Source organism: Melospiza melodia, chromosome 2 (genome assembly GCF_035770615.1).
Source record: "Melospiza melodia melodia isolate bMelMel2 chromosome 2, bMelMel2.pri, whole genome shotgun sequence".
In the NCBI taxonomy this organism is placed as follows: Eukaryota; Metazoa; Chordata; class Aves; order Passeriformes; family Passerellidae; genus Melospiza; species Melospiza melodia.
Window position 1 is genome coordinate 65119787 of NC_086195.1, and position 12046 is coordinate 65131832.

A 12046-nucleotide genomic window follows, 5' to 3' on the forward strand; every position below is an offset into this window, starting at 1 on the left:
AACCTTCACAGCAAATGGGTACCCTACAGAGGGCCCTTCTCTTACCCAGAATTTGACAAGGAAGAAGGCATTGGCTGGCCCCCTTTCAAAGAGCTCCTTCAGGCCCCCTTTCTTCTCAGGGAACTTGTCATAGATCTGCCGGATATCCACTGCCTCGAGGTAGGGGTCATTGTAGCTGGGGCTCGACTGCCCAATGTGCACAAACAGGTGCTTGTTATACTGAAAAAAGAGGAAAAACACGGAATTAGAAAATGGCTCAGTACCATTCAGTACCTACTGAACATCCACTGTCCTTCACAGAAGACTGCTGGAAGTCAATGAAGATTTGATAGTTTTCTAAAAGAGCAGAAGAAATCAATAGAAATATCTCTGCTAATACCAGCTCATGCTGTTCTTTCCTTCCTATCAATACATTCACAGCTTTTCCTTCTCTGAAACACCATTGTTGGGTTTTTTCTTCCTATTTTCACTCCTAAATCATTGCCTTGTGCTGCTGCCATATAGTCTGCAAAAACCTGAGACACAGAGTGTTACCTGTGACAGGTCACTCAGTCAAACATCAATGTTCCTGTCCTATGAAAAGCCTGAAATCCCGGAGCAGATAAACCCCAGGCAAATAACACTATGTTTTCTGAACTCTCCTATCTCAGCCCATCACCAGAGCACATCTCAAGATGCAGAATCAAAAAGTTTAGCGAGAGAGGCAAATCTTACTACTTCCATTTCACTGTGGAAACACATTGACGCAAATTCATCACAGTCCCACCAATTTTAAGTTCTTAGCACACCAGAGAAAAACATGGCTTTATGTGATCCTAGCAACTTCTGATTTTGGGTTCCATATTGGAGTCTATCTTACAAGGCTGGACAGGACAGCCAGAATAGCCTGGCAGGGGTTTATGACCTCAGTGCCTGGGGCTCTGGTGTATGAATATCCATGACCCTGGACAGGGAAGCCAGAAGCACAGTGCACAGACCTGGTTCTATCACTACTTATCCTCTAAGAGGAGGATACCTGGTGTTTCCCAAAGATGCCTTTCTATTCTCCAAAGAGCAACAAAGCAAGTATTTCCATACGCATAGAGTAGTATAACACATCCATGATGAACAAGAGCTGTCCAAAGATGCAAAATTAATGAGAGGTGGAAGCAAGGTGTGTTTCTTACTGTGTCTTGGTCTTGTTGTTGTTCCAAGAATGCAGAGAACTCTAACATCCAAAGTTTGGAGCTAGCAACCCTTCGTCCTTGCCACGCTGGTGCTGACGGGGAAGGTGAGAGGCCAGCAGGAGATTCAAACCCTAAGCACACAGGATTTATATAACAATAATTTAGAAAAAAATGGCAATGGCTTTCCAGTAGAACACCTACTGTCAAAGCTGACTCACAGTTTCCTTATGGCTTCATTCAACATGCAAAAATATCATCCACAAGGCCCTCAGTCTACCTGTGCTCTAAATGGCTTGCCAGTCACCCTCTGCTAAGGCAGCACTGCCAGGGGTCATGATGTAAAGGACAAACCACCCAGGTTGGACACCAGAGAAAACGTGTTCAGCAACTTTAAGAGGATTTAGACAGAGCCCTAAAGGAGCAGTGAAATAAACTGTTTAGTATCAGAATGAGGTGTCACCACTGATCTCTCAAAATGGGGAAGCTGAGAAGGAAAAGACATTTGTTATTCTACTTAACGAGAAATTAGGAACACAATCATGTTATGACAAAGAACAGCGTTCTAGAGCATGAAGCATGGTGGAAGACGAGTAGAGATACGTAAACTTTTATTCTCTGCTGAGCCAAGAAGAAAAAAAACCCAACACAACCAATATAAAACAAGAAGAAAACAAAATTTACAAGCTTCAGCTCTCTCAGTAAAAGGATCAGAACAGGTAATAAGAGGAAATCATATAAAAATTGGTTTTGGCTCTTTGAAATGTTTCAATAGGTGTTGTTTTTTTAAAATTAACTTTCAAGATTTTTAGAGTGCTGGCTGTTTTTGAAGTTGGAATACAATTTCAAAGGAAGGAAGTACATTTCCTTACCTACCTGGTATTGGAAGCGGAGGCTGTACAGCATAAGGTTGTTGAGAAAAAGGTTTCACACTAGAGAAGTACACAAAGAGAGGTGGTTAATAAAAACACAACCAAACAAAAAAATATTCTTCACTGACTGTTTGGACAGATTAGATAAATTATTTCTCCTCAGGGAGAAAGTAGCCTAAGTGTCTTTCAGAAATTATCTTTCTGTGTGGGCAAGAGAAGGGTCATGGGCAAACACTCAGAAAGCAGTAAGGGGCCAGGACTGGACAGATAAAAATTTCCCTGCAGGTGTTCAGCAGGCCCCCCCTCCAGATTTGTTTTTCTGAGATCCCTATCAGCCTCTTAATACACTGGTGCCCATCTATTTAACCTTTCCTTTCAACTACGAGTAGTTTTATATCTTTGCAAGTGGATATAAGTCTGGATGCCTCTCAGACTTTCAGGCCCAAATTCAGAGACATTCAACACCCACAGGTAAACACAGTTTTCAGGAGAGCTCAGCTCCATTTTAACACTACTGTAAGAAAAATGAAGGCCTTAGCATTTCACAGATCTTGTAATAGCTAATTGTGTTCCTCAGGCAGCAGAGAAAGCAGCAGAAGCACCTGCTTTGGATGCTCCATGAAAGGAATACTTACTCCTGGGAAGATCCCGCTTGGCCTGGCAATGGTCCTTGCCAAAACTGCAAGAGAACAACACATAGGCAGAAGTCACCACTCTTAGGACAGAAATGAAAAGGAGGGCTTGCTCTTTTCTGAGGAAACAAACTGCAAGCTCACAGACCTTTAAAGATGTGAATGAGTTCTCTCTTTTCTTTACATTCCTGGATTCATTCTTGTGGAGATGCTGACTGCTCTTTTTTTTTCATTCTACACACTACTACTCATGATATGCAAAAGACTGACCCGAAAGTGATCTTTAATGTTAAATATTATGCATGCAACTTGTGCCTCTGTCTCCAAAGCTTTTACGATGCTCACTCTCTTGGAAGGACCATTTTCCCCAGGAAAGTTCCATGGGAGTTATTTTGGCAGAAATCAATGCTCAGCAAATGCTCACTAGGCCCAGCTCATAGGCACAGAAATGCTGACAAACCTCTCTCTATTATGGATTTTGTGTAAGGGCCATCTGATCAAAGTGCTGAGAAAAAGATTGGGAAATATAAACTTGAGAAAGGGTCAGGATGGCCCAAACAGATTTATTCCAAAAAGATGCTGGACTAAGAAAGTGATATGAAAATCCAAAGGAACTGATTGTTCTCTCCCTTGTATCATTAAAAAAATATACACAGTGCAACTCTATTGTTTTACATCAGTGTGAGCAAAGAATTGGACAAAACTGTTGAAGCCACATGACAGATTTATTCTACAGAGACAATGCCTTTTGGCCCATTCTGTCTCAGTTCTCAGGATTTTCCTGAGCAAGTCCTAACATCCTTTCAAACAGTCAAGTGTCTTCTCAAAACTCCACCAAGTCACTGATCCACTCACCCCAGAAACAGCAGGGTAGGCTGGTCGTGGGAGACCAGGCAAGCCCATTTTACTATGGAAGGAAGTTGCAGAGATTATCTGGGCAGATGACATTGTAGCCATACTCTGCATGGCTTTATCTTTAGCTGCCTGATCCTATGAGCAAGAACAGAAACAGAAAAAACAGGATTATTATAATGATTAACTAGTTGCCAGCTCTAATGGTCTATAAACAGAATTCTCATCAGCTTCTCTGTCAGGAACAGGCATCTCTGAAATTCTGGGCAGTAAACCCACCAATAACTGTCCTAAGAACTCTTTAAAGCTGTAAGGCTGTGACTCATTACTATAGCTTCAGATGTGAATAATCAGGCTTTCTGAAATGCTGGTTTCAAGACTGAGAAGCATTTATCCTTTCTGTCTGAGGGCTTTCAACCATACAACTGAAAAGTTTTGTTGTGGAAAGTACATCCCTAGCTGACTCTTGTGTTTTAATAATTGGTAACAATATTCAATGGGAAAGATTCTTGATTACAAAAAAAAAAAAAAAAAAAAACTGTGAGGCAAAGGTCACAAAAAGAGATCATCATCATCACTGCAGAAAGGACTACCTCAATTTGGGACTGCATTAGTCTCAGATAGAGTTTATAATTTTATCCCTATCTTTCAAGTTTCAATGAAACTTGAAACCTTCATAATCTCCAGGGCAAATATGCAGGAATATTCTTTTTTGTATTTTAACATGACTGTAGATTTACACACATTCTTACAGGCAATGACAGTGCCACAATTAGTGGGTCTGAGTTATGTATAAAACAAACAGCATTCTTAATTTCTTCTTTTTTCAAGGTATAAATAGGCAAACAGAAGCACTTATATTCTGCCTTCCCTCCTACATGCCCTACAATTAATCTTCATCCTTTAAACATTCCACATTTATCTGTGGTATTATAATTACCACAGAAAACTCACAGATTAATTCATAGCTTGAAGAAACTGCTGAAAGAGGTACAACAGCCCTTGCTGTCTTCTTCAGGAATTCTCACTTCCCACATGCATTCACTGAACTGCAGTAAGTTCTCACCCTTGGGCCTCCATTCTTTCTAACCCCTCCAACCTATCTAAGGTTCTCTAAAGTTCAAAGCACAAATATCCTAATGTGTGTAACAAAAAAAATAAATAAAAAAAAAAAAAACAAGTGGAGAAGCCACCCTAAAAAATCTCAATAATAAATGTTAATGTTCAAGCGGAATGATCACTAGAAATGGGCAAAACTTAACCTCTTCTTTTTTAGAGCATTTGTGACTTCAGTTAGTACCATTCAAGTGAATGGAAGGGAAACATTTTAAATGCTGAGAAAGTTCCTAATATTCTCCAAAGCTATGGGAAACCTTTTCAGAATCAGTCTTAATTATGCCTTAGGGAATAATTGAAGGATTATCTATATTTTTTAAGGAAAATTATTATTTTCTGGTTTTTTCTTAATATATATAAGGACTATTTCCCATGTGCCGTTGCAGAGAAGGATTTATTTCCTTCCCTTATTTTCTCATTGGAAAAATTGTATTTCTCTACCTCAGTTCATGGGGAAGATGCATTTACTTGTGGAGGTAATAAAAGTTAAAAAGAAAATGTAAAATAATTAGGGAAGGAGAGTATTTTACCTATTAACCTTTGCTGTGTTTTTGTTTTGTTTAAATGCTTGACAGACTGCTGGAAGGAGCATGTTTTTAGAAAAGACACTTTTCTGTTTAGTTCTATACTAATTTCAAGTGTTTTCCAATATAAAAAGAAAAAAAAAGAAAAAAGGTAAAAAACTTTGATAAACATGATAAAAACAATAAAAACTTTGACCAAACATTTGCAATGTTTGTATTTTCTTTTATTATTCTTAAAACACATAATAATGATGATGGTGATTATGATGATGATGATGATAATACCATCACATCACCATGATTTCCCAATTTTTTCCTCAGTGCAGATGATATCTATTAGCCACCCAGGGCATGGAAAAACTACTGACTTTTGGGAACAGAGTTTTCTTGAAGTTTTACCCTATTTCCCCACTGTATCGTTTACAGACACAGTGGACATTTAAAAAACACTCCAGTTTGTGTGGAGGTGGAATTATTGCAGTCACTACTCTGAAAAATCATCTTGTAGCTGCTCTGATCACTAGGATATAAACACAAAATCATGCACTTGCTATGGAAAATGAGCAGTGACAGGAGAGCACACAGCTGTCAGCAGGACCTGGGAGGAAGGGCAGCAGTTTCTGTGATTTCATTTCCCTGCTCTATGGAAATGGCCAGAGAAATCAAAGAAGTAAATGAGTTGAATCAGTGCTCCCGACCTGCCACTGCAGGCGGAAAGCAACAGCCTGGTCCTGGGGAAGGGTTCTCTGCAGGCAGCTGGGCAGAGCTCACAGCATGGCCTGGGTGTGTGAAGGGACAGCAGCCAATGGCTCCGTGGAGCTCCCCGAGACACCTTCGCTCCCTGAGAACAAAACCGGCCAGCGCCTGTGAGCTAAGTGGGAACAGGCTCAGCTGGCTGGCTTTCCAATCATGCCCAGCCCCAGAGCTGTGTCACACAAGGAACAAAATCAAGGTTACAGATGTAAGCAGCAGTGAGGCTTTTAACACCCTGGGCAGTTGTTGTTTCCTGCTCGCTCTGACTTGCCTCTCCAGCAGGCCTCCACCTGAAGTCACCACTTAACAGCACCACAGGTTTCAAGCTGAGGCAGCCCTACCTGGGTGCACTGAATTAGATAGCTGTAATTTGTGCCTCCTTCTCTTTATCAGAGCAGCTGGTAACACAACAGGCTAATAAAAGACACAGCACAGCTTTCTAAAATAGGGCTGGGATGTGGGGGGGTGCTGTCATGGCTTAGAGACAATCACTGATTGCAACAGAGCTGCTTGCATGTCAGTCCTGGGCAGCTGAGTGCCAGCAGCTCACACACAGGACACTCCATTTGCCCTGGTGCCCAGTGAGGAGCTGCCCAGGCAGCCAAGAGGAAGCACATGCTAACATCCATCCCTCAGCAGTCAGGGCTGGGCTGTCACGGATATTGCCACCTGAAGCATGGAAAATCAGGGAAGCAAACTCTCTTCCTTCCACATTACTTAGGGCCATACCAAACAGAAAGGTCAGCATTCACCTTCCTTCTCTAGCTGTCTCAGTGAAACATAACAAGGCTCAGACCTCACATCCTGCTCAGCAAGCCCTTTCTGGATAGCTCACATTTTAACGGGGGACAGACACCCTCTTCTGCAATTGTCACATACAAACTTGACCTTCTCAACATTTCTGGCAATTCAGTCTGAGCACATAAACCATTTCCCCACATCAAATCCAAGTGGAAATAAATGTCAAGAGGTTCATTAGGGTGATCTTGGAGCTTTTCCTATGGAAAGGAAAACACAGCTTTTCTCAAACAAGTATTCAACCATTTTCTCTTTCTCGTTAGCATCGGCCTCTTCACATCAGGTCTGAATTAATCAAGGAGCAAAGTCTATTCAGCTGGCACCATTTTACCTGAGAAGATGCCAGCTGGCTTTATTGCTTCCTCTCAGTGGACAACTCCACATCACCACCTCCAGTAGAAGTGCAGCTGGTGCTCTGATAACTCTAAGGCCACCACAACACCAGCAACTGCTTACTGGTCAGCATTTGTAACCATAAACATTTCCTGCTCAGGTAAACACTCTCTGCACACTCCTAAGTCTAAGGGTCTTTCAGATTTAAATGACAGCAGCATGAACTGGAGGTAGAAATAAGACACATGAAATTTTAAAAGTTATTGTTTCTTTATTCTTTAAATAGAATTGCTCCAGACGTCACAGAGCTTCAACAATAATGAATGTTTGTACAACATTTCCTGGGAAGAACCTTTTCCTCTCCAGCCTACTACAGGTCAGTGATTAATCTCTCAGGCTTTTTTAAGGCTATTCAAAGAGGGAGTAGCTGCCTTGGGGGAGCTTGTGTGATATGCTAAAGGATATCCATCATACCTTGAGCTTGGCTTGGATCTCTCTAGCTTTCCGCCTTGCCAGCACCTGGATGTGACTAGATACCTGCATTGAAAGACAAAATTCCATGTTCATTCCAGAGGAATACTTGGCAGCCTCTTGTAGAATTAGGCAGTTATTTAGGGTTGGGGGTAGGAGGGATTGGGGGTAACAAGGAGCTGCTTTTCTGAACATAACTCCAATGCTATGAAATGGGGTGGAGGGCCTGCAAAGATGGGCAATATCTAAGGCAGGTCCAGGCTGCTCAGTGCTTTATCCAGCATAGCCTGGATATTCATGCCCAAATTACAAAGATTCCTTTTCCATCTCATGTGCCAGGTATTTTCAAAATCATCATTGCTGACTGGTCTGCTTGGGCTAAACAAGAAATCTTCATGCAGAGAACAACTGGTGCTCCCTGAAACACTCATTAGTAGGCCAAGCAAATAAAATCACCCCATTTAACAGCAGAAAAATTTGCGGGTCACAGTATGATTGGCAGACATGAGCATTACAATCTTCCTGTAAAATGCCTGAGCTCTCTCTTCCTGCCATTCTTATTAACCAGCTCAGCACAACAACCTCCTTCCAGCAAAGTCAGAAACTACCAACAAGCAAACAGCAAGAAATTTGTTCTCATTAGCCCTCATAATCTCTAAACATCCAAAGAAGCTAATCCTTCCAGAGAAAAAGGGAAAACTGTACCTTACCTGTTTCCTTGTGCGTGTTTTCCCTGTTCTCAGCTTAATATAGCGGGCAATCAACTCATTTCGGCCTGGAACACAGAAATAGTGCAAATCCAAGTTTAGAAAGCAGTGACCCCAGCAAAAAAGATAGATAATTCTATTGTGTATCAACAGAGATCAGCAGCAGGATGACTCTGTCACACTCTTTTCTTTCTTAGAAAGGAACTTCTCAGTGCACAAGGTAGAAGTCTGAGTTTTAGGAGCAGTCTCCTATAACATCCCCATAGACAAACTGACAAAGTTTGGGCTAGATAGCTGGACAAGGTGGCTGAAAAACTGGCTGAACAAGTGGATGGGGTCCCAGCTGACAATGAGCTGACAGTGAGGCTGCAATGCACCCTTTATGGCAAATCCCAGTTGCCAACAGGTAAAGGGAAGTGATCCTTCAGCTCCACTCGGCACAGCTGAGGCAACATGTGGAGTACTGAGTCCAGATCAAGTCTCCTCAGCATGAGAAAGGTGTAAACACACAGGAGCAAGTCCAGCAAGAAGTCAGCAAAAATTATTAAGAGACTGGAGCATCTGTCCTATGAAGAGAGAACTGGGTCTGTTCAGCCTGGAGAGGACCTAGGGGCAGTTTTTCATCAATAATAGTAATAATAGTAATAATAGTAATAATAATAATAATACCTGATGGGAGGCAAAAAAGGGGAAAAGGGAGCCACCCTCCTCTCAATAGTGCCGAGAGATAGAACAAGAAACAACTGATACAAATTAACACATGAAATTCTGTCTACAAACAATTAAAAAAAAAAAAAAGAAAAACTTTTTACTCTGAAGGTGGTTAAACATTGGCAGAGGCTGCCCAGAGAGGCTGTAGTCTCCATCCCTGGAGGACAGTAACAACCTACTGGACACTGCTTGAGCAGCAGGGCCAGACTAGGCAGTCTGAAGATCCCTTCCAACCAAAAGGAGCCTGTCATTCTGTGTAACCAAGTCCAAGAAAATAAACAACAAGGGGGAAGAACATGGAAACAGCTACACAGAATTTATCAGTGTGATATGATACACTGAATTACAAGTGCTTTCAGGCTCCTGCAGGCAGACTATCCAGCTTTATTACTCTGGCTCCCATTGTATCACATCTAAGCAGTCACACAGATTTTATTGTCTTTCTGGAGATGGAGCAATTAAGAGCAGAAACAGAAAGGCAGAAGTTACACATCTGAACTCAAGGCTGGTTCAAAGCAGAAAACACAACAGTGAAAGAGCAGGCTCTGCAAAATAAAACATTTGTGGTGACCACAGTAGTATCAAGATAGTACTGCAATAAAAAGTTGGGAGTAGGAGCTGCAAGGCTGTGAGACATCTTGATATGGCTGCAAGTGTTTGCAGAATGAAACAGGAATGAACCAGGAAACAAAGCCACAGCTCTTGTGAAGTTTTTTTATAACAAAATTATAAAACCCTAGTATTATCTGGGAAAGTTTGTGGGCAAAGAACTTGTATATTAGGACATCACAGACATGAAAAAGCAAGCAGTGAAATCAGTACTACATTATCAGTATTAATTATTCCAGTAGTTAAATATTCCATGAAAAAACAGTAACATTTTGTATTTTAAACTCTTATTTCTCTCAACCCTGAAATAAAGTGTATGCAAGGAAAGACTGCTGAAATTGACCACTCAAGCCTTTAGGGAAGAACTGGCAAAGCCCTTAATTCCATCTGTTTCTGAAACAGAACAATGCAAATGTCCATGACTGCAGTTAGGCCAGGTTCATGAAACACAACCAATGCACACATAGGAATGGGAAAGCATTTTACATACACAGATCCTAATCTTTCCCTAATAGTGTCATTGTAGCAGCTCCCCTTATTCCCCTGGGAGAAGGAACAGGTCTGTAGCTGAGAAATCCACTCCAGCTCCTGTAAACACAAATTAGGAACTGTGTCTGTGCCAGAAACACAATGCCCTGCCATGCAAGCACAGACCTCTCCAGTTCCCACAGTTTCTGCCTGAGCACAGTGACATGCCCAGGAGAGTTTGGTGGGAGCAGATGCTGCTCTGCCACCTTCCACCTGGCTGCTCTTCCAACCCACATAAACCATTTTCACAAAGCTGAGACCAATTATAGCAACACACATCCACACCACCTTCCTCCTGTGCCAACAGTAGCATTTAGGGCTTCTCAAAACTTCCGTTTATTTAGACATGGATCCAAGCTGAAAGGTAAGAAACAACTGAAGTGATTCTTCTCAGACAGACGCCGTCCTGTAAGAAATTTCAGAAGGACTGTTTGACACACATCAGAAATGGGAAATGTGCTGAACAAAACAAGGCACTCAAACCTTATTATCTATAAAGTAAGAAGAAGGAAATGTTTGTTTCAACAAGAGGATCCTTTGAGAGGCAAGGCGAATGAGTTAATAGAAAAGAGAGGAAAAACTAGCCTTGAGAAGAAGTGGATGTGGAGAATTTGAGGCAAACTTCTAAAGGGCATGTATCAGGCTACACTGAAAATTTAAACACATTAGAACTCTCCAGACACTGGCTCAATTATGGATGATCCTGGCAAAACTAATTTCAATTGATTCTCAACCAGATACAATAAATTTTATGGAGCAAATTCATATGTATAGAGTGTTAAGTAAAGAAATTATGGAGGCTAAATAGTCTGACAGAACATCATTCTGCTGTAATAGTAAGGGGCTGCAGGGTAATTGGTATGAGAGGATGCCATGAACAGCTCTGTGCCAGTCATAGTGAATTCCAGCCACCACCAAACTGGATGAAAATAACAATCAATCCATCAAATCCTCAACCAGAGGAGCACAACCTACCTTTGCTCAAATGTATTTTGGAAAGGGCAAGAGCCAGTAGGCACAGGAGACGCATGAGGAGACACAAGAGGAACCACAAAAGGAGACATGAGAATGCACAGGAGAAATACAAGATATGTAAAAAGATGAATATAGAGAAAAGGAGACATGGTAGGGGACATTCCTGGGGATGTGGCTGGAAAAGTCATCTTGGAAAAAGTTGCTCCATGACAGAAGAACACTTTGAGGCAACTGCAGCACCCACACCAGGGCAGAGACAGCCCTGAAAGGACTGCAGCCCACTGAAAACCCATGCAGAGATGACAAGCAGCTAGAAACAAGGAGCACCAGAAGGGAAACAAAACAAAACCAAAAAAAGCAGGAATTGGCAGAAAGAGACCTTTACACAGTGATGCCAATCTCCTGCGTCACCCAGCACTTCATCAAAGGAATTAAGAGGGACTGAGTGTTAGAGAGAACAAAAGAAGGGAAACAGAGTAGGAAGCAGGGAGGAGAGACAATAAACTGTAGTCAGGCCTGGGAAACTGGGAGGTATTTTCATTAAGTGTGCATTTACCTGTTTGTCTTTGACAACAGCAGCAGCAAAAATTGCAAAGTCTTCTCAGGCCATATACTTCACCAAAAAAGACTAGTGGGGGGGGGAAATTGTTGTACAAATGGCAGATATTAGATACCAGTACAGAAATTCTCTACAAAGAAACTCTACACAGAAAGCATTTAACTGCGGATCATCAAAATTTCCAGTTTTAGAATTCACTTTCCACTTGCTAATACCTCTCATACAGTCTTCGTATTCCAGAAGTGTGTCCTCACAGTCAGGTTAAAACAGAAAAGTGGCAGGTTATATTAAGATAATAAAGATACTGGTAGCACAAAAAAAGAAAAAAGAAAAAAAGAAAAAAGAAAAAAAAAAGCCTAAACAAAAAACCACCACCAAACAAACAGATCACTCTACAAAGACATTCATCACAGGGATTACTAAATATAGAACTATGTAAATTG

General features: G+C 41.4%; 1 protein-coding gene across 3 annotated transcripts in view; it reads right to left on the bottom strand.

The window, feature by feature from the left end:
* TEAD4 (TEA domain transcription factor 4) overlaps positions 1–12046 on the bottom strand; it is a 49458-nt gene that overhangs the window by 10621 nt on the left and 26791 nt on the right. For all 3 annotated transcript variants that reach the window (XM_063148619.1, XM_063148617.1, XM_063148618.1), the window contains 7 exons: positions 8225–8289; positions 7518–7580; positions 3523–3657; positions 2671–2714; positions 2040–2095; positions 1167–1297; positions 46–219 (listed from right to left, as the gene is read on the bottom strand). In XM_063148619.1, the coding sequence (XP_063004689.1) occupies positions 46–219; positions 1167–1297; positions 2040–2095; positions 2671–2714; positions 3523–3633 (516 nt within the window). In that variant the 5' untranslated portion in view covers positions 3634–3657; positions 7518–7580; positions 8225–8289. The remainder of the gene's footprint in view (positions 1–45; positions 220–1166; positions 1298–2039; positions 2096–2670; positions 2715–3522; positions 3658–7517; positions 7581–8224; positions 8290–12046) is intronic.